Genomic DNA, 22,818 nt, shown 5'->3' on the forward strand with positions numbered 1-22,818 from the left:
CAAAGGGAACAAGAAGCCAATTCTGACCAAATCTTGATTTTGTAAAAAAAAAAAAAGTATTAAAAAAAAAGTATTTTTTAAGATACAATAATATGTACTCCCACTCTTAATTAGTAATGAAACCAGCAGTTCTGAAGCTAACTTCCCCCTGCAGCACTGAAAAATTCACTCAAGTGAATTAGGGGCACTAAGAACCTTCAAGTGAAATAGATTTTAGGTGCAAGAAGTGGACTTTGTTTTAGGAAAACCAATTCAATTTAACAATACATTAGAAAAAGAAAGACTGTCTACAGTATGATTTCTTCCCTTCGATTCTCTTTCAAGGCAAGCAACTGAAAAGTAGAAAATCTGGAATGAGGATCCTGGATCCAATAAAACAACGATCTTTATTCCCCTCTCAGAGACTTCTCGTGTGATCATGTGCAACAAAATTAGCATGTAAATCTCAGTTTCCATACAGGTAATCTGTATCGAGTGTCGGAAGAGGGAGGAAAAGGCATATGAGAGTTAAATATTTATTCATCATTTCTTTAATTAAAAAATATATATAAGCACTCAGTTTACAGATCCAAAGTACATAAAATAGAAGAAAGTTACTACTCAAATAAACTGGAGCTCCAAACCTCACACCCATCTGCTCTATAATAGCTGGAGAAAAGGCAGGCCTTGCAGTACTGCCATCAAGAACAAATCCAGACTCTGCTAAGCCCCAAGGAAATCGAATTGCCAAACAGAAGGTGCCTCACACAGTCAGCCACACCTATTTGTTTACACAGCACAGACTCCAGTTTCAATCCCCGGAAGTACTTGACTACAATAGTAGAGTAGTGCTGTAGTGAAAAATGACACTTAAAATGAAGTGCCACTAATTAAAGGCAATTTATAGGACTCTAAAAAGCATATGGAAACTTTCATAAGCTTCCTAGTCTAGTTATTAAAAACAAATCCATGTACTAAATTCATCATGTTTCTACAGCAACTATCTAAAGGTGGCCCTTGACCTGCAATTGAAAATGCCAGGAAATCCCAACAGAAATTATGAGTTTTCCTTTAAATGCAGTATTGGGACCCTTCTGTGCAGGTGACAGCCTGCCACTGCAGAGTGGATATATATTTTCAGTATGACACTCAAAAACATAAACTTGTTCAAGGCATTGTAATTTATACCTACGATTAGCACTGTGTTTAAGAAAAACCCTAACAAAACAACATACTGCCTTTCCACCTCTACATCTGCCAGTGTGCAAAAAGATTGCCACCCAGTGGACTACAACCAAGTATATCAACTGAAGTCATAGCATTCAGTATAGAATTGTTTAAAATTTTATTTTCGTGAAAGTGTAGTTATTGTTTGGATTTCTCCCTTTTTAATACAACAGTGTGTTCAAATACATAAATCCACTTGCCATTCTGTCCTGCACCTGATAAAAATCAACATTTGCATGAAGGCCCTGTACATGTAAAGCTTTTCAGAATTACAAGAAAAATTAATCTACCAAATCAAGCTTTCAGCACAGAAATTGTTAACTAGTGCAACCATTCAGTTCAGAAGTGGGTTATGCTCTAAATGCAATTTGTGCCATCCTTGGGAGGGCTCAAACAGAATTCACCTGTAGTATGGGAATGCTGAATAGCATACACAGATAGTTTAACAGCTCCCAAGGTCTGGAGTTCATTTGTATTTGTAAAATCCTTCTCCAGTCTTCTTACCAAACTTCTTCTCTTCTACCAGTTTATTCAGGAGTGGGCTGGGAGCAAAAAGAGGATTGTTGGGCTCTAATGAATGCCATCCTGGTGGAAGAAAAGAAGAGGATGAATTAGTAACGGCCTGCTGATATGCAAAGATAGAGATCTGCATCTCCTTGGAAAAATCTTAGGAGTTTAGCAAACTGAAGGAAGTTTGAAACTTATTCTAGACTCCCAGACCCTTCAACATGGTTTCATAAAGCACAGATCAGTATTCATAACCATAAGCAAATCTAGCAATTAGTTGCTACACATAGTCTACTCAGAAGACTCATAATCTCTATATAACCGGGGATTTTTAATACTTTAAAAAGTAGAGTGTTTAAAATAGAAGAAAGCTAAATGCTAAATAAAAAGAAATAAAAGAAAGGTTCAGCTAACAAGAAATTCAAGTGAAAGGAACTTCAATTTGAATTTCTGGCAGTGCATTGGAGTTCTGGCTATGAGTCAGAGAACATAACCTTGCTCCACAGTACTTGCTGAAAGCAAAGTCATCTAATTGAAGATGTAGTTTCATAAGTGACATGTGGCCTAGGGAATGCTTAAGCCATTCATTATCAAAATAACGCAATAATCATCAACAAGCTGCCACCAATTGTATCTTTTTCCTTTAACACAAGTTTCCTAATTCTGACCAGGTAGGCAGAACAGTTCTCACACAGGCATTCATTCAAGTACCAACTGAAGTGAAAGGATGATGCTATACTTTTGAAGTATCTTTTAATTGGGTTTCTTAGAAATCCAGAATGAAAATAGAGCTTAAAAAAAAAAAAGTCTCAACATTTGCAGCTTTTCATCATAATTTTTTAAATTCCAGTACATATCTCTCTTTCCATGTCTTTTTTTTTTTTCATTATGTAAGGTTCCACTGACATTATTAGTATTTTCTGCTGCAGGTTGCTGAAGGGGGCAAAACAGTTATTGCTATGTCCCAATCAATAAGCGGGAAAAGCATGAAGTACAAATGCTGTTTTCAAAGAATGTTCTAAGAATTTCATCCTATGTTTGTACCGGACTTTGAAGATGGACAGCAATACTTAAGTGTTGTGTCTAACACTTAAATACAGCATGCAATAATAAATAGTAACTGTGGAGATAGCATAAGAGCTGTAATATGAAATGATGAATAATTAGCTGGAACCTGTTCTATATATTTGTTACATAAGGATGAACATACAACATCTACAGTACAATCAAAAAAGAGAACACTTTATCACATATCTACCATGCTCCTTCTATAAGCTCCTACCACTAAAGACAAAAGACTGACAATTTTCCAGCTTCCTTGGTGAGATCATTCAGAATCTACTTGGAACAAATCTTACTAGTCACCTTCAATTCCCCCTCACAAGTATCAAGAAAAGAATCTTAAAAAAATAAATCCAGCCTCTATCCCTTTCCGTTTTTTCTCTAGGCTTCCCATGTCATATTTTCTGTAAAATCTCTTCTACCATTTTCCTCCCAGTTCTCCAAATGGGCACAATTACACATTGTTTAACTGTCTCTGGTTAACATATGTCTGCCTTCAAAATATGCACATACTGCTGCCATGTTTGTCAAATACCTCAAAGGCAATGCTATCTTAGACATACACTTTTATGCTGCTCCATGAACACTTCTGACCATCCTGTCATTAAATGTGGCCAACTTGCTTTTCACATAGTACGCAAACCATACTTCTAATTCATGGCTGATACGAACTAGAGTAACTATACTAATTTTAAGGTAGATTTTCCAAAAAGATATGTAAATAATTCAGCAAAGCACCTCCAAAAAAAAAACATAGAAAACTGCTCGACTGAAGAGTTTCTTTCTTCACTTCACGTGCATATACACTGCTCTCCAAAGAAATTTAAGGTGGTATAGAAAGCTAAAAATGACAGGAAGGACACACTATTTTTCCCTCATGTACCTTCATGGGTGTGCAAAAGGGAGAAGGGGAAGAACAGTCCAGCTGGGCTGCCTTACTTCAAGCTTTTTTCATTTTAAGACTCTCTCTAGTCCAGTTTCCACTTAAGAGGGATCTGTATTTCAGCAACAGTTTATGATTTTGCAGTTGCTGCAGCGGTAGCCATGGCAAGAATCAGCATAGAAAATAGGTCTTGTCTGTAGAAAAAAAAATTGCTCAGTGCCCTGGCCTTATCTACATAAGCAGTTCAATGCCTACGCTGCCTCATCGGTACTGTCTTTTAGGTATGCCACTGTGCAGTGAGAAGACCCTTGGAGCAACAGCTACTTGATAAATTTATCCTCAAGGTCTTCCATACGCACACTATTGAAAGCCATGAAGTGCACCACAACTGAGGCCAACTACTCATTGTGATTGGATTCTTACTCCTTTCTCCTCAACAGTTAAAAGGCTGTGCCATAAACATTTGATTTAAACTAGTCAGGAGTCAGATTACAACATTCACCTACAATTTAGCTTAAAAAAAGTAAACATAAAAGAAAATAAGCAAGCAGTACCATCTATAATGTATTTACTGGTATCCAATCCAACATAGTCCAGCAGTTCAAATGGACCCATGGGATAGCCAGCCCCAAGCTTCATAGCAACATCAATATCTTCCTTTGATGCATCTCCTAGAGAAAAGATTGACAGTTTGATGAACAGAGAGGATTCTGCATTTATTTGCCACCACTTATAAATAATTAACAGGGTGCTATTTCATGCCGGTGCAGCTCTTCACAGAAATCTCTGCACGTTTCAGAACCAGAAAAAATGGAGTAAGCATACACAATAAAATATGTGCTGGAGTACAAAGCTGATTCTCTCCCACAAAACTGGAAGCCTGCTTCCCACTTTCCTAGCTTCCTCTTGCATTTCAATATATCAGACTCAATCTATCAGAAAGACCAGAGGAAACATCCATCGCTATAAAGAATCAAGGGTTTTTAATAGAGGCAGAAAACCGACACCTTCTACTTCAGTCAGTGTCTATGCAGTTTATAAATCCTGCACTGCATTTGTCACAGTAAATTTTTTCTTTTGCTGAAAATAAGTTTTATACTGCAGTGGAAGCAGATGCACGTCTACTGCTTATTTCTACTACATATTTTTGATAAAAGCAATGCATTTTGGTGCAGATCCTACAGGGAGAGGATCAAGCTACACAAACCCCAGAGATACCTGTTAAGTGCAAGTACTCTTCACTCTTCATGAATACAGGCATTCAAGGTGTCTAGAAGCTTAGCAGACAAAGCCTGTACAATGTATACACCTAAATCAGAGAACCTTAGAAACAAATTTTCAAAATCTCCTGTAAGTAGAAAAACATCACTGATAACCTTGTATTAAATAACAGTTTTAATGCACCTCCCTTTACTCTTTACTATTGTCTTTTTTTTTTAATCATTTCATTTCTGAAAAACTGGGAAAACTTAGCCTTTAAGTTTCACTTACTTCCAATGTAATTTAAGTTCCCCAAAGTCAAATACATGTAAACACACAACTCATTTGAGGTTAATGGAGTTGTATTTACTTCTCCTATCAATGGATTTGGCACACACTGTTTGTTAGAATTGGCACTTTGCCATCTTACAGCTAACGGTAATTCACAATTATTAATCATCTGCAGGAAATTAGTAGCATTACAATACAACTAAAAAGGGTAAAGCGGCAAACAAGAACTGTACCCTAGCTCATGCTTAGATCTACTAGCATATAGCAGACTCAGAAATCTGGCTGACTTTGCTTTTTTGTCTTTTCATTAAAGAGTGAAAAGAGACTATTACACATTAATATTTATAATACGCCCCGTTTAAATCTCTGTTAATCCACTACATGTATTTTGCCTATGCAAAAGCAAGCTCATCTTTAACCATTTAAACCATGCAGATTTTGCAAAAATAAGGACTCCAGGACTGACCCAATATAATGGTATTTCAATGCTCAGTATTGTCAGCAAAGAGACCTAAATTTCTTATTAACATAGATGACAATCTGGCTCAAGTGCCTAGTCTAAGAATTAATGCAAAGAAGGTGATAAAAATTTAACCTGATTCAACAGAAAATATGAACCATAAGATAGCTATCAGGCTTTTCAAAACATTAATCAGCTTTTAAGATTGCTTTCTTAAGAGTTAAGAATTCATAAATGCATTTTAACAAGTTTGGAAATATCCCTCTGTTGAACAAAATACCAATGGAATAAAGATGAAATCAGAATACTGATTTGCCTGGACAGATAACAGTCAGTTTTTATACATAAATTCAGTAACTGTTTTCGTCTACATTTAACTAAAAGTTCTTTTGTTTCCTAGAGTATACGTAATGATACGTGCTATTTAACAACGGCAACTCTTTTACATACAGTAAGAAACCCTCACATCCTATTCAAAATTGTGCTTTTTTTAATGAAAGAGTAATGCCCCCTCACATCTATGCCTTGGCCTTTCAAGTCACTGAAATCTGCACTTTTCTCCCTTTAAGATATAATTAGGTACATCTGTTGATGGATAAACAAGTAGTGTTGGGTTTATATTTTTTCCTAGAGATCAAAACATCCCTCCCATGTGCTATAAAAGATATTTTTAATATTTAAAGCATATTTGGTGGAATTCAGATAATGAAGTGCTTTCATCTGCAAGAAAGTGGTGCTTTCAAAAACAAAACGTTTCAAATAACATTCTTAGTAGCACGCAGCCATGAACAGAACACTTGAAATAAGAGCAGTTACACTCTGTAATTTTCTCTCTATTCATTCACATTATAAGCTTGTTTTCCTTACAAAACAATTATTTATGCTTTGTAAATTAAGTAGTTTGGAGATTTGTGATTATTTCTACCTACCCTCAATATTAATGTGAAAGAAACCAGCACTTAAATGGAACTTCCTAAAGAATAAAGGCCTAAAAAATTTAGAAGAGGAACAAGAGGTTTTAAGGGCAACAGGACTGACCCCAATTCACTTGTATTCCAACACTTCTACATGGTGATAGAGAATATTATACCACTTACCCGAAAATTGTGTGCGAATTGGTGTTTTCACTAACAACCCTTATATAAGTGACCTTGGGAGAACTTTCCTAATGGTTCCTTGATAGAATTTCCAGGTACTTTCATATGGCTTCTTGGTGGAGGGAGAAGGGATTTCCTGATCAGTTGGCTGAAGATATTTTTACAATAGCATTACACTCACCTCCCCATCTCCAGAACAGAAACATTTTCCACTATCAGAAGTTTCCTACACAAGTAATTAGTGACTTCTGACTCTGCATACACTGGCATTTCAAAATGAAGACAAGGTCCTTCCAACTACACACACTGGCTGATATTTAAAGTACACTAATTCTCAGTTACATCCTCTAAGGTATGAAAGTTATGAAGGAATCCCAACACTTTTCTGAAGGGATTTAGTATTTAGCAGAGTAATATGTTAGCCTCCCCTGAAATAAATATCCCTACAAGTACCTCTCTCAAAAAGTCGAACAGCTTCAAGCATATATGGCACCAAGAGACGGTTAACAATAAACCCCGGAGTATCCTACAAAAAGAAAAAGGGGATTCTAAATAAACATTCTTCACCAGTTCCATACTCAAACACAATACAACAAATTAAACAAGGGCATAAAGACATTTCTTGAATCATTAAGATCTGGTATGCTCTAAGCTGTAGTTTTTATCTATTTATCTGCTCACTATTAAGTAATAAAGGATAAATTTCACAAACAAGAAACAGCACATAAACATTTGCAATTGAGAGCAGTAAAACCACCACAAGCCCAGCTCAATTAATCTCAAAACAATTTAGTGTGGTCAGTTGACATGTAACTTTTCTTCAGCAATGTTCTGCTGACACGGTATCTGCTGTATCCGAGGGATACAAAAAGAGCAGTTTTTCCCTAATGTTTTTTTGTGTGCTTTCACTGCTAGAAAGTTAGTTGGTTAAACAGTGTACTTCCGCCCCACTGCTCACTGCTAAACCACACTTCTGGAAGTTAGGATCGCTTCAATAGCAAACACTAATGCTTCCTTGAAAAGATAAAAGTAAAAAAGGTTTACTGTTAGATGAAGATAATACCAAACTGATACAGAACATCTTCTATGGAAACTGTAATCAAAATATAAAGAAGAGACAAAGAGAGAGAGCTTTGCAAATACAGTGTCATTTAGTATACTACTACTGTTCCAGATGGTTATTACTCATTCAATTTTTTCCTCAAAATTTAATCCAGAAAATTCCAAGCAATTTTCCTTCTACAAACAGGAATAAAAAAAGTAAAGGCTCAGATATGGAAAGTGACCATAATTCTATAGTACCATCTATCCAAGCTAATTCATAAGCAATAACTTTTATGTGTGTGTATATATACATTTGTAATTTTATACAATTTCCTCAGTGGAAAACTGAGGCAGAAACATGAAAAAAAAATCACCTAAGATTGCAGAGTTATTTAGCAGCATAGAATGAGTTCAGCATCCAGATGCTGAAATACTGGAAACTACCAGAAAACCATGCCTTCTTTTTACGATCAAATGTCTCCCACAGGTTTTGAAACACAGCAATAGCTTCCATAAAGCTACCCAGACTACAACTTAATGGATTTGGAAAAAGAATACTTAGGAAATTGGATGTTCTTCTAGAGACAAGAAACAAAGCTCTGAAGCAATGAAAATTAAGGTGGTCCTGGGCACTGCAGTGTAAGAAAAGCCTGGAATGAACATACACCATAGAGGATCCAACTGCCTCACACCACAAGATTTAGCAGTCCTATCTTGAGTATGGCTAAAGAGGAGCTGCTACTTAAGCTCTCCAGTTCGTGCCTCAGTAGGACTGAGAAAAATTAACTATAAACACCAATGTCTGTGAGGTTTGCTGTTTCCCACAAGATGTCTAGAGTCACCCTACTTATAGCAATTTTGATAAAGAAAGCCTCCACATTTACCACAAATGTTCTAAATGGAAAAAAGACAATCTGGGCTAAAAAAGCCTGAATATTTTTGATGTGCTCCTACAATCTATTAAAAACTATCACCTTAAAATGAATAGTTTTAAAAGAGAATAGATCTTCCAAACATGGCACACTCTTCCCCATGATCCACAATGTACTCACCTTACAACTGACAGGACTCTTTCCTACAGCTTTGCTGAAATCCATAAGTGATTCAAAAGTCTTTTGGCTGGTCATTGGTGTCTTTATGACCTAGACAGGGGAAAGAATAGAAATACATTTATAAGCAGAATCTCTTTCACTTCATGGTATGTCAACAATTAATCCACAATTCAGAACACTATTGCAAAAATATACAAAATATTTATGTTGCAAAAAACAAATTCAATGAATAGATATGTAACAGACAAAGAAAGATATTTTAAAGAGAGCAAAAGCATTTTACATATTTTGAAATTAAATGTTGGTTTGAAATACTTCTCCATCTACCTGGTACGGATGGTAAAAGTGACCTTCTTTTCAGAATCACATTGAGACACTATCGTATAACAGAACACCTTTAAAACTACATAGTCTCTGCTGCCTTGGGAGAAATATTGCTATTATTCTAGAGAACTGTATTTACAAACACAGTTCTTGATGTAAAGAGCACAACATTACTTGCCGAAAGTAAACATGAGCACAGACAATTCTAAAGAAAACTTAAGATCTATTTTTCAAATTTGGAACAGCCTGTTAGCTTTCAAGTAATATGTTCCTACGTTCATTTTCTTCATAATTGAATCTTTTCCTTTCATCATGTGTAGTCTTTTCTAGAACATTTACTGGAGTTTGGATGCATTAAGTTATTTAGTAGGGACCCAGCATAAAAAGGAAGACTTGCAGAAGCTAAACTAGTTGTGATATTTGTTTTGAAACTTGACCTCCACACGCAGTAACTGGCAAACTGCTATATGTAAGCTGTTATGGTTAAACTCCACTTTGGAATACTTTTAAGTCTCTTAAAAGTTCTCTTCCCAGCCATCCTGATGACTAATGATGAATTGTTTCTCAGGAAAAAAGAGATAGTAGTTTTTACTTTGAAGTTACATACAAATATCTGAGTCATATTTACATAAAACTGTAACAGTTCCTAATATACATTTCAGGATTTTCAAATCTTAGTTCCAGCCTTTCAGATTGTTAGAGAAAGAACTGCCCTCAAAGCTATCTTCTAACATAAGATCAACAATCTATGAAAACTGAGATAAGATTCAAAGTCACTGTAGAGTCGTGACCTACGAGGGACAACCTCTGTGACAGATGACTGGCAATTGCAGCAATATCTTTTACAGTTTTGACATTCCCTTGAAAATTTTTCATTATTTCTAACTGAAACATTGGTTTTTTACAGGAAATGTTGCTCTATCATGCTTGTCAATGCAAATCCTGATTTATAGCAGTAGAACTGAAACAAAAGCAAAACCTTAAAGACTATATATTTATGTATTAATATTCTCACTTTGCAAGATCAAGTAACTAAAAACACACCTTCTGTATCTTACAATTGTTCAAATACTGCTCATCAGCTGCAATGACTTTAGGCTAGGACAATCACAAGTCAGGTAAAAAAAAACAAATTATAAAGACTGACCACAGCAGTCATATATGGAAAGAAAAAACATAGATTGTTTTGTTTTGTTTTGACAAAAGATGGTGGATATCTTTTGTATTTTTCAAACATCATAAAAGCTCAGTTTTAATTTCTAAAGACTATCAACTGTTTTAGGTTTATAACGCATATAAGATTAAAATCAAAAATAATAGATTACTAACAATAAGTAGTTCCTAGCACAGAAACTAATAAAGCTTATATTAGCCTAAGGAATTACACCAAGATTTCTGTTAACCCTGACAACAACTATAAAATTCCTCCTTTTCTTCTTTACAGCCTTTCCACACAGAATACTTGGTCACAATATACAGAATGCAACATTAAACTAAAAAAATTCCAGAGGGGAAAGAAGTTAGCAAGAGAAAATTTGCAAGCATCTGAACCTTTATTAGATAACCATACTCTAAATCAAATTTGTTCATTTCAGCTAAAAGGTTCAAATGCTTAAAAAGGATGAAGGAGAGGGAAAAGGGAAAGAACACATATTCCAAGACACAGAGCAAGCAACTGCCTATGTATTTTCATGGAAAACAAGCCAAAAAAAGTGTAACAAAATGAATCTCAGTTCAAAAGGAAGGCAAAAGATATTTTAAGTGTTTGTCATCAAGGGAATACTAGAATTACTCAGCTATGGGACACAGGAAAGAGAAAGATATGCCGCATTTAAGGGCATAAATTGCAGGAAATAATTTAAGGCAGAGTACTGAAGATGTAAAGTTTATTTCGAGACTTACTCAAGAGCTTATAGGTTCTTGCTGATCAATGTCAGCCGTAACGTTCGCTCTCTCCCCACGTGTGTGTATGTATGTATGTGTACATATATATTGTCCTTTTGTTGTCTAGCTCCTCTCCATTCCTGTTGCATAACCATCCAAAGTTAATCTCTTGATTTAATGGGAAGGAGGGAAGGGGAAAAAGGCAGAGAGAGACTTGGCAGTTTTACTGTGACATGACCATATTTTTGACCCCCAGGTAAACTCTGCACCAGATTATTAACTGTTCTGTTCTACATTGTTGCATTATTACAAATCACATAATGTAGCTGAAGAGAGTATATTTAGAAAAAAACATTCGAAGAGTTACGTAAAAAAAATACTTTTTAAACATCTCTAAAAGTTGAAAAACATTGTAAAGTTAATGTTAACACAAATAATTTCAATACTTCCAGACAAATCATCTAACACTGAACAAATATGACTGACTGTTTCAAAAGCCACAATGCAGTGAAATTTCACCTGTACATCACTTTCTATCCTACAAAGCAGTTTTTATTAATTGGCTTGCCTACATCATTGAAATGATCATTATAAATGGCACTTCTGTTGGCAGTTTCAGGGGAGAATTTTGGAGCCCTGGGACAGAAGACACCTCTGTCTGTTCAGCCTGCCCCTCAGCAGACACTGCATCATCCTCTTATCCCCAGAGGTAGCTTATTCCATGTCAGAAGAGCTGCGAACTAAGATCTGTTCTTTCATCTAATTGAATTCTTAGTGATAAGCAACTGTAGTATGGTTATTATTGTATTATCATCAGACAATTACCTCTACAAGCTTCATCACAGGCACAGGATTGAAGAAATGGAGACCACCAAATCGGTCCTGCCTGGTGGTTGAGTTAGCCAACTGCGTAATTTGCAGTGATGAAGTGTTGCTTACAAATATTGTATGCCTGAAAAAACAAACATATGGATTACATAAATGACAACTATCTTTCTGACAGTAGGAGACCGGTGTACTAGACATAAATAGACATTCATTGGCTAACCATCCATAGAATTCTTAGAAATATCCCTGTAAATTAAACCTGTCCTTTTGCTGACGTACAGATACAGCAATAAGAAAAAAATAACCATTGAAAGAGCTGCGTGAGCTTCCAACTCCATGGAAAGTATGTTGAATACTTCAGTAGGTCAAGGAAAAGGATTTTTAAGTAGAAAACATCATTAACAGCCCAAATCTATTCCAGAAAATCTCAAAAATCCTGGAAACTTAATGAAATTTTTTTTAAATCTTTTAGGCATCTATGGAAACTCAATCTTTTGACATTTCATATATGTATTTTGGAGTCTAAAAATATCTAGAATCTTTTTAATAATAACCAATGGGAGACCTCATAAGCAAGCTTACTACCAGAGGAAAGAGCTGATGAAAAAAGCAGGATAAAAACTGCTACATATAACACACTGCAAGGGATATACACACACACACACACACACACACACACACAAAAAAAAAAAAAAAAAAAAAAGAAATTATACTTCCTTTAATATATATTTGAAGTCCTTTTCACAGACATATAACAGATTTACTAATTGCAATTCATAATGCTTTATTTCAGAAATATCTCAGAGCCTCCATAGCCCGGTCGTATTGTTATCACACAGAAAACTCACATGAGTGACATTTTCTCCAAGGCGCACAAACCAGAAGCTAAATTAGACATGAAACTCTATCTTCCATTTTGGACTATATCCTATCTACCTTTCAAAAGATTATCCTACTGGACTGGTCAAATGTTAATCTGTATTAGTATTTCATTTACATTCTACCAAGATATAACTGAGCTTCACAACAGAGCTTTCACAGTTATGTGAAAGTCATAGGGACATCTCATAGGGCCATTAAAAGAAAACATTCAGGGATAAAAAACATGCTCTGACTTCCAGTTTTTTTATTTATTTATCATTTATTTACTTATATATCTATTTTTATTTTATTTATGCTTTCTGAGCTTTTGAGAATTTGTTAAGGAGAAGGTAATAAAAAATCCTAAGACTTTCTATTTACACTTCTTACAAATATCCTTTTGTTATTTCCCCACTGTAAAGCAAGCTGTATTTTGAGGTGGAGTACTAAAAAGAGCATTCTGTATTCCACATTTTTGACCTCCCATACGATAGCGCTTATTTTCACTGAAAATCTGCCACTGCATACAAAGAACTAAAATATTTACATAAAAATATTTTACTTAAGTGAGCCCAAATCTAAACCTAGCAGAGATTACATCTCACAAAATACACTTAGAATAAATGATTTTACTTCAGCACTTGTGGGTAAATACTGCAACCTCACACAATGTCTTATGAAAAAAACTTCATTGAATTTATACTGCACACAAGGGCATTTTGTTTACTCTCTCTGTTCTGATCAATTGATTGATTTAAATTGAATTTACAATGGAAGATAAATGCTTCCATGGCTTAGGTAAACAATCTAAGCTTCAAGGAACAGCAGAGTTGGAAGGCTTTTGAAAACAGTAATATTAGTAAAGCTCTAATAATGCTTTTCCGGGTATCAGTGTGTTTTGTTTTGGTGCCATCTAGTGGGTCATAGGAAGAAACTAAAAATAGAGACCAACCCAAGAGAAACATATCTATGTGATAAAACTTACCCTTACAGTTCATCTCCTTCATACAGTGAATATGAAGGACACTTCATAGTCAGTTTTATAGCACACTGATTCTGAACATACTGAAAAAATCCAGGAATACTAGCCAGTTCCTAGCTGAGTTTCCACATCTGAAGACAAATCCTAGACCAAGAAACATCGACATGCATTCCCAACACCCAGAAACTAATAGAAGCAACATTAACAACTACCATGTTAGGAGTGTAATGCTGAGGGTAATGCTGCACCCCAGAGTTATCTTTGTTGCAGAGGTCACTGTAAACCAAATATAGGAGACAAACACATAGCTGTTGCATCTGAAGAAGCACGCTGGACACAAGATACAGTACAAAGGAAGAAAAGTACAAGGTTTCACATACTTAATTTCACAAGCATAATTCATTATATTATCTGACCAACGGTAATGCACAGGCCCATAGGTTTCAATCAGCTACCTCTTTGGTAAGCCCAAAGATATAAATTAAAACACACCCTCACACCTCTGTAGGGTGATCTTTCATGATCTCTGCCTATAACATACAGTTCAAAGTGTAAACAATGTCCAGGGCCTCCCAGAAACAAAACTCCTCCCAGGACTCAATTAAAGTCATCTTTATACAAATCTCGTCTTAAGAGATCAATCAACCTCAAGACTACCACCCCCAAATTGATGCAACAGTGAACTAGTCTAAAAAATAATTTTGAAGTTTTTAATGTTGAAATCTTACCGAGGCTGTATGGCAACTGCATTGACACACATTGCTTTTTATTCCATCACGATGACACATGGGATGAATAAAGCCAACACATCAGTCTAAGCATGGAAAAATACTGACTGGACATTTCTGCTTTCACCCCATTACTCACATGAACTCCAACTCCCCATATTCCTCACATAATTACAAATTGCCATTTGTATCTCATAGCTAGTATTTTAAATGGTTGGCTACTATGTTCCACAATTTTATTGGCATTTCTTTCTTTCAGTTATGCTGTTACCCCACAGCTTAAATGCTTCACCATTTACTTCCATTTTCTTTATCCTATACCTTCGATATCTCTATTTTTATTCATCATTTCCAATTCTCCTTTTAAAAAGAAGGCTTCTTGTCCAATGTCGCTTTTCCCAGCTCTGCAAAACAACGCCTTTGCAGCATCTAGGAGCAGATCTGAACAACTCCCAATACCTGTTAACATTCTGCAGTTTTAAATGTCATGTTTCAAAGTAACTATGAATAAAAACAGTTCAATCCCAGGGAAAAAAAAGGTGTTCCAAATATGCAAGCTACTAAATGACAGCGAGTCCCTGTGCCTATCCTTTCTTGCTTTCTGGTTCTATTTAACGGTCATTTAATATTCTATAATTTGTTCATCAGCTTTCTCTGTCGAAAATGCACATACTCAGGTGACCAGTGGTCTGCTTTCAAATGATAAATGTAACCTAGTCGTGACTAGTTATCTCGGTTCAATGCAAGGCCTTTCGTGATCATCTATTGTTTTCAGAAATTACAGACAATTTGGTCACTAACTTTATCAGATAGCCAGAAAATCCCCTTGGCTGAAGTCAACTAACGAACATTTTTTTTTCTCCTTTGACATTATATTCATGTTGCACCTTGTTCAGTTTGTTTATTTAAATTAGACAGCTCAGAATAGCTGTTAGTCAATACCTTCAGATTTAGTTGTACTAGTTAGAACTAGTAGATCTGTCAGCAGTCAATGTCTTGTTATTCCAGGTCATCAATTACAAGGATCAAGCTCCTGAGACTACATACTCAGTTTGACAGCATCTTTGTTTTGGACATAATTCAACAGTAACTTTCTAAAGTTATCAAATACACAAAGAATGTTCCAAGGACTGTAAATAACTGAGTTAGTACATGCTAAGAAATGATTTATGCTTTTAACCTGAGCACTATAACTGACAATATGCCATTTCTAAACTCTCACAATACAAAGTAGATTTTGTTAACTTAAACAAATAAGCTATAAATTATTTATATAAATAAGCTATGACTTAAGAGGCTTCTTAAATCTGTTCATATTAAGGCGAACTAACAGATAGTTCATCATCTCAATTCTCAATTTAAATGTGTATCTGTACATTAGTCATACTCCATCTGTATCAGGACTAGCTTATTCTACATTTGCATTTGGTTTTGAGCTTGGAGAGATAACTTCTATTACAGTTGCCTTAGCAGACAACTCCAGCTGAGCAACTGATACTGACACCAACTCTAAATATATTACAGGCCACTCAGCATGTCAAAAAATGCAGATTTACCAGCTACAACGTTGACATTTGCTAATCAACCTGAAATTCTGCAGTTGTTAAAAAAAAAAAAAAAGAAATTGTGAAAGAAATTTGGAAGCATATTCTTACTCCTCCAATCTCCTGAACTATGTATGAGCTTGACAAAGTTATTATTAAGACTCCCCATCTTAGAATAGATGGAAGATCATTCAGATTAGAAAGGATCACTCAGATTTTCATTCTATAGCAGCAGTAAAGATCAACTCTCTTTAGTGTGAGCAGCTCATAGTTAAGATGCAGATGGTTTACAGACGTATATTTTTAATCTGCTCACAACCAGGCTCAAGAACTGTTCCTTCTTTCCTTCAGAAGTCTATCCCTGTAACTTCTGCCTCAAATGCTGCTGGATCTCCTGGAGTGAAAAATATGGTTCAGCTCATCACAATAACTTACATGTGAATTGATATGGGAAAAAAAATGCCACCAACTTCTAGATCAACTGCAGGATTGAATCTTACTGAGAATTGAATCTTAAAAAGTACACTGAACTTACATAAAAGGAGTAGCTAGTTCATTTCAAGCTGCTTTTCAACTGTGCTATAAGAATATTACCATGAAAGGTTACAGAAAGTGCAACAGATGTAAAATATTAAAACATAAATAAGCTGGACAAAAACATTTTCTATTTAGCAGTTTGCCAGGCTTATGCAAGCTAAGTAAAAGAAAGTTAATCCATCACTGCAGAAAATCTCAGTCTTCGTCATACTTTTCTTTGGTATGAAAAGCTTATTGCTAGACTGAAGGCAAAACTTACAGTGGCTTGGAAAAGGAGACTCTGAACCTTTCGAGTAGATGGAACCCATCACAAACCTGTTTATATTCAAACACACCATGAAACTCCCTACATGAAGCAATACAACAAGTAAAATAAATCTAGTCAATGCATCTGAAAGTGTCTGGAACTGCACATGTCAAGTATTCCCTATTACATGCCAGTCTGGAGTTAGCCTAAGAGAAAAATACTCTTGAAAAGAAGCTAAGAAAATGTAGAATTAATGTTTTAAGAAAAAATAGAAGATACAAAGATGTATGTTTCAAAAAGTAACATAAAATATACTCACTCTGGAGCAAACTTATCCAGCCTCTTGAAGAGCTCATTTTTAACTTCCTGGTTCTCCACAATGGCTTCTATCACCAAATCTGTGCTGTGGACCACCGCTACTGCATCAGTGCTTGTTGTCAGGTTCTTTAAGGTCTTCTCAATGAACTCGGTGCCAGCCTGAAATATTCCAAGAAGTTCCATGTCTATTTAAAATTATTTCATTTATTTTTAAATAAAAATCCCGATACATCCTCTGAGGTATTTTTAAGCCCTCAAAACTTAAGGCATACTGCCACATTTCCAGATTGGTGAGAAAGTTCCAAGTATGCACAATGCTTTCCCTGATGCACAAAATTTTCCAAGGAAACTTTAGGAAGACTATTCAATCCATTCTGTAGTCCAACCTTCAGCACAAAAGTCTGAACAAACAACTGGTTTGTCATTCGGTACTTTGAGAGACCCTGGACTTGCTCTCGGTAAAGATGAACTTTCTCAGTTTCACACCCTTGCACTGTTTTCCTTCAATGAAGTAACTATCTGGTTTTACAGCACACTGCTATGAATGGATACTTGCTGGTTCATGGACACTTCAGGAAATGAAATGGCTTACAAACAACACCTACTACGTTTTTGCTAGGAAGGGGGGGAGGGGGAGAATCTATTTTCTGACTAGCAAAGCTGCCGATCACTGACTGCGAAGACAAAAAACAAACAAAAAGATAAGCTTTTAAACAAGGGAAAATAGAAACCTAATACAAGTAAAAATATACCTGCATACTAAAAACACAATGTCATACTTAAAGTATAACCATCATGTGGACAATTTGCTTCTGTTTTAAAAGATTCTCATAATTATGTGTGGGGAATTACATTGCTCTAGTTATACTGGAATTACTACCGCTGTTCTTCTGCACTGCCTCAGGCAAACAAGCCCTTTTGCATTTCCTTTATATGCTGCATCATTCATGCTGGTAATCATCAATACTAGTATACATTATATATAGAAAAGTTGCATCTGCTGTAAAATGCAACGTTATGCCTTCCTCCTTTCTTCCCCAGCTGCCAAAGAAATTTAGGGAAACAGGCAGAGCAACAAATAATCTTTAAGATACAAATTTAAATACAGAAATTGCTACACTCTGGTTTGTATGTAAATCTTAATGTAAATGCTAAAGTATCTTACAGCTCTAATTCATGTTCAAGGTAGTTAAACCTGCACTCTCATTTCTTTTGCAGTACTTGGTTTTTGTGCCCAAGCTTTTAATCAACAAAAGAATCCTTACCTAGGTATTATGACAATTTTTGTAACGGTTAATTTCAGGATAAAATGGATGGTTCCCAGTTAAGTGCTTAAAGATAGCTTGCTATTGAGATAGCTATTATTATTGTTAGGATGAACAATTTAGCAGCAAGTTTAGCATTTGTCTTAAGAGATAACCAAGTTCTTTTAAATCTTTATCTTGAAGCTGAAATATAGAAGGGAAAGAAAGACTTCTTTCTCTCAATCTGAGTCAAAAAATCCAAGAAAATTCAAGTTCTTCCAGAATACCAGAAGAGGTTTTCTTTTTAAGCTAATATATTAACAAGCTCTATAACGCAGCAACTGTCAGCAATCAGAACTTCAAAATGGGAATTATATTGCCCAAGTTTCCCAAAGGTATAAACTCAAAGATGTCAACCTCAGGCTTATCTGCAAACTTCTTCTTTGTTACTCTTCTCAAGCTCTCTTCAATTCCTTGTGTAGACTTTTTAAGGATTTCTTCTGTCTGGTCTACTAACACCACAGTGTGACCACTGGCTGCTGCAACCTGGAAGTCAAAAAAAGATTTGACATCAAGATCATTAAACAACTGTATTGATTTGTTTTGGGGGAAGACAACTCTCGAGAATCAAGCGGAAAAGAACCAAAGAATATTAAATCGACCTAAGAACTATGCACTTAAAAACAAACAAACAAACAAAAAACAGTGGAAACATTAAAGTCATACACCTTAGGGACTTGCATTCTGCAAACTGGTAGTTTACATCTAACTTGCACTTAGAGACTAAAAATTTTCAGTGTCCACAAGACCAACTGCAATAAAGCTAGCTGAAGTTAAATCATAATACAGAACTGCCTCCCAAAGACAAGACTGTTACCACTCTCGCTCATGCTTCCCCACTAATCCAGCAAATAAATACCAAGTTATCTCTAGAAAGCAGCAGTATAGCTTTAACCCAGTGTTGGTCTGCAGCTGGTCACTGATCTTTGAGTGTTTATTTTCACTATTAGACTATTAATCAAGACCCTCCACCTTTCTGCAGAAAAAGCATTACCAAGCACATTTACAGGAGATGCTTCAACGATAATTCATTTATAATTATATCAAACCACCACCGAATAGTTGGTAAAGAATTCGAATCCTCCCCACCTCCAAATCTCCTTTTTTTCAAGCTCAGTCTTACCAGAGATAGACTTACAGAAAAGGAAAAAAAAAATCGAGTAGTCATATTACCTCCTTGCAATTAGGATACACATGCATAGACTATTCTGTGCAATGATCCTAAGATTTTACAAATGTTAAGAAACAAAAACTGCACTAGAGAGTTGATTAATACTTTTCTCACACAGAAATGCTCTTCATGTGGCAGAATCAGAATTGATAAACTCCTGGCTTTCAGCTGTACATTTTAGCAGAGGTTAGCAATTCCTGCCAGTATGAGAATTCCCCTTTTCCTTCTTTTTTTTCTTTCTTTCTTTTCTTTTCTTTTTTTTTGGTTTTTTTTTTGTTGTTGTTTTTTTTTTGTTTCTATAAAGGGAAAAAAATAGGGAAGAGGAGAGATGGTTTGTTCAATGCTCTAAAGAGGAGGAAAAATATTAACAGAGTTCAAAGCAGACTCCACCTGGTGCTACAATTGCTTCTGTTTTGAGATTATTTGGATTGATAAATCAGAGGCATATGGCCAGTAAACCAAACCTCGGTCCTTAACAGTGGTAGTAGACTGCAACCCCAGTTGGGGAACTGCCAAACATCATTTGTTTCTTCTGACAAGCTGCTCTCTACAAATAGAGACCAATCTAACAGAATGTGCATATTAATCCATTTTCCCTACAGAGGTATAACCTTTAAATAGCATATTATGTTCCTCAAACATGACAGCAATGACCTTCTTTTATAGAGACCAACTTTGAAGGTTTAGTGGAAATCTCAAGTTCTAGTATCAGGTACAGAGAAGTGTTTTTACCAGACAAGTTAATGAATGACTAACTAATTCCTTAGCAAAAACCAAACAAACAGAACAACCCTCCTGCTAGACATTGTCAGGCACATGAAAAATCTTCATTTCTTAAAAGGAAATCTATTAAGTCATTAAAATAGAATATTGCTATCGATGAACTCAAGGTTTTACTGCCTACATGTACAATGAAAAGGAAACTGTGCTACCTCCTTGTTGGTTTACTGCTTGAAGAAAAAAGAACCAATCTGTAGGATTGTTGCATGCTCCAACTGCTATTTGTGATATGCCTGAGTAGCTCAGACAACAGGATCTTATTCTGTAAATTCAATAAATATCTAAATCTTAAATCATAGAGAGGACTATTCATTCTTTTATTGCAAAGCTATCAGGTTAAAAATGAACTTGAAAGCCAAAGGCTAAAGATAAAATGCACTTGGAAAATAAGCTTCATTTAAATATTAACTACTTCATAATACCACAGATTATTATTACACAGCTAAATTTTCACTTATCTACTGTATCCTGTTTATTAATTAATAAACAATAAAATGTTATTTGATCTGCTTGCTCCCTTTCCAAGTGAGAAGAAACTTCTTCCTTAGACCAGTGTTTACCAAACATTACTATATACTGCCTGATCTCTAATTTGCCCCCGCACAATCTTAAGAATCATCTTAATTAAAATAACAGACCTCAATTCTTGCCTGCTTGTCTGACCTGAAGACATGTGGATTAACAAGAGAATAAAAAGTCAGGCAATTGAGCAACTGGACAGCAGTGGTATGGCAGCTGCTTCTGGGCTGAAAATTGTAGAAGTTTCTCAACAGTGTAAAGGAGGTTTGTCCCTTTGTGTGCCCAGCACTCCTTACCCTCCAGGTAAGATGTCTACAAGCTGTCAGTGTTAGCTTCCCTGTGTATCTTGGTATCCACAGGCAAAAAACCCGGTAGGCTGGCTGAAAGTCATCCAAAGCATGCTCTAGCAGGTCCACCTCTCCAGTGGATTTGCGGACCAGGACTGTTAAATCATATTGCTGAGCACACTCCCTCCAGGGTAAGAACAGCCATTAACTCTAACACAAATATATTGTGGAAAAACATGGAATGGAATAATAAAACTACAATATATTCAGACAGGAGATTTTTAAAGTAGCTTTTGGAAGCTTTCCTGCAATTAGTTCTAACACAGCAAACTTGAGCAGCTCATTTCAAGACTGAGGCCGACAATTATTGGAATTAAAGATAAATACATTTACTTTTCTAATATTTACTTCATACACATAACATTGTTTTATTTATAGTCAATGTTTCCTTCTTTTGTCTTTCATAATTAATAACACATTAAAAAATGTTTCAAAGACTAGAAAACCATGACTAATATAAAGCTGCAAGGCTAAGCCAGCAGCTAGCACACAACACGTGACACTTCATAACTAAACCAAAGTACAGAGTTACTGCTCGTCTTTCACATTCTCCCTTTCTCAAGTCAGTACAGGTAAGACTTGAGTCTTAAATCTGACCTGGATTTAACATTAACTGAAAAACATAAATGGGGGAGGGAAAAAAATGATAAAACCGTGGAAGGAGCAGAGAGTGGTAGCAGTTTCTTGTGTTGTCTCAACTGGAGAGGGGACTTTGCTTATTCAGACTTACCCCAAAACGCGCAACACAGTCCCTGTTAACGCAGCGTTACAGACATGCAAAGCTGCCGCAAAGACTCGACAACTTCAGGCAGTCGCCAGTTAGTTCAGTCAGCGTGTAACTGCCCAGACCAGCCCCTGCAGGTATTTCTAAAGCAGCCCGAGGCCAAGAGGCGACCTTGAGACCCCCCCACCCGCCGCCCGAGGCGGCGGAGCCGACAGCACCGGGGCCCGCCGTGCCCAGGGGAAACCCGGCGCGAAGGCCCGGCGCCTCAGGACGGCTCCTCCGCCACAACCCGCTCAGAAAGTGGTTTTTTTTTTTTTTTTTGTTTTGTTTTCTTTTTTTTTTTTTAAAAAAAAAAAAAGGAAACACAAACGCAACCGGGCAAAAGCGCAGCCCCGCGCGGCGGAGCAGGGCTGCAGGCCGCCGGGGCTCCCCGCCCGCCCCGTGGTCGCCAGCACGCGCCTACTAACGGCCGCCCAACGGCCGCCATGGCGCCCGCCGCGCGCGCGCGGCCCCGGCCCCGGCCCCGGCCCGGCAGCGCTCACCTGGGCAATGCCGGCGCCCATGAGCCCGCCGCCAATGACCGTCACATGCTTGACGATGAGCTTCTTGGCGGCCGCCGTGGCGGCGGCGGAGGAGGACGAGGACGCGGCGCGCACGAAGCAGCGGGTGGCGAAGGCCATGGCGAAGGCGCGAGGCGGGCGGCGAGCGGCGGCGGCCCCGCGAGGCGAGCGCGGGGCGGGGCGCGGGGCGGGGCGAGCGCGGCTCGGCCTGGCCCGGCCCGGCCCGGCCGGGGGAAGCGGCGGGAGGCGGCGCGGCCGCCTGCGGCAGCGTGTCCTTCCCCCCCCATCCGGTACCAGGGAGAGACAACGTGTAACGCGGCAATCTCGATTTCAGGCGCTGAATTTTCCTTTAGAATTT

General features: G+C 36.9%; 1 protein-coding gene across 1 annotated transcript; it reads right to left on the bottom strand.

The window, feature by feature from the left end:
• Positions 1-501: 501 nt before the first annotated feature.
• HADH (hydroxyacyl-CoA dehydrogenase) lies at positions 502-22,629 on the bottom strand. The gene is made up of 8 exons (XM_062574131.1): positions 22,443-22,629; positions 18,717-18,845; positions 17,057-17,214; positions 11,836-11,962; positions 8,803-8,892; positions 7,160-7,232; positions 4,213-4,329; positions 502-1,791 (listed from the first exon to the last, which is right to left on the bottom strand). The coding sequence occupies exons 1-8, from the start codon at positions 22,578-22,580 to the stop codon at positions 1,673-1,675; spliced, it is 951 nt and encodes a 316-aa protein (XP_062430115.1). The 5' UTR covers positions 22,581-22,629; the 3' UTR covers positions 502-1,672.
• Positions 22,630-22,818: the final 189 nt, after the last annotated feature.

Source organism: Rhea pennata, chromosome 4, assembly GCF_028389875.1.
Source record: "Rhea pennata isolate bPtePen1 chromosome 4, bPtePen1.pri, whole genome shotgun sequence".
Taxonomy (NCBI): domain Eukaryota; kingdom Metazoa; phylum Chordata; class Aves; order Rheiformes; family Rheidae; genus Rhea; species Rhea pennata.

What these genes read in the sequence shown, in the direction of transcription:
- HADH (XM_062574131.1), bottom strand. Translation starts at nt 22,580, where the DNA reads ATGGCCTTCGCCACCCGCTGCTTCGTGCGCGCCGCGTCCTCGTCCTCC. An exon ending in CTGTGATGAAGCTTGTAGAG is followed by an intron (nt 8,893 to 11,835) that starts GTAATTGTCTGA and finishes TCCCCTGTCTAG; the next exon opens with GTCATAAAGACACCAATGAC. An exon ending in AGAGTCCTGTCAGTTGTAAG is followed by an intron (nt 7,233 to 8,802) that starts GTGAGTACATTG and finishes TTCTTTTTGTAG; the next exon opens with GATACTCCGGGGTTTATTGT.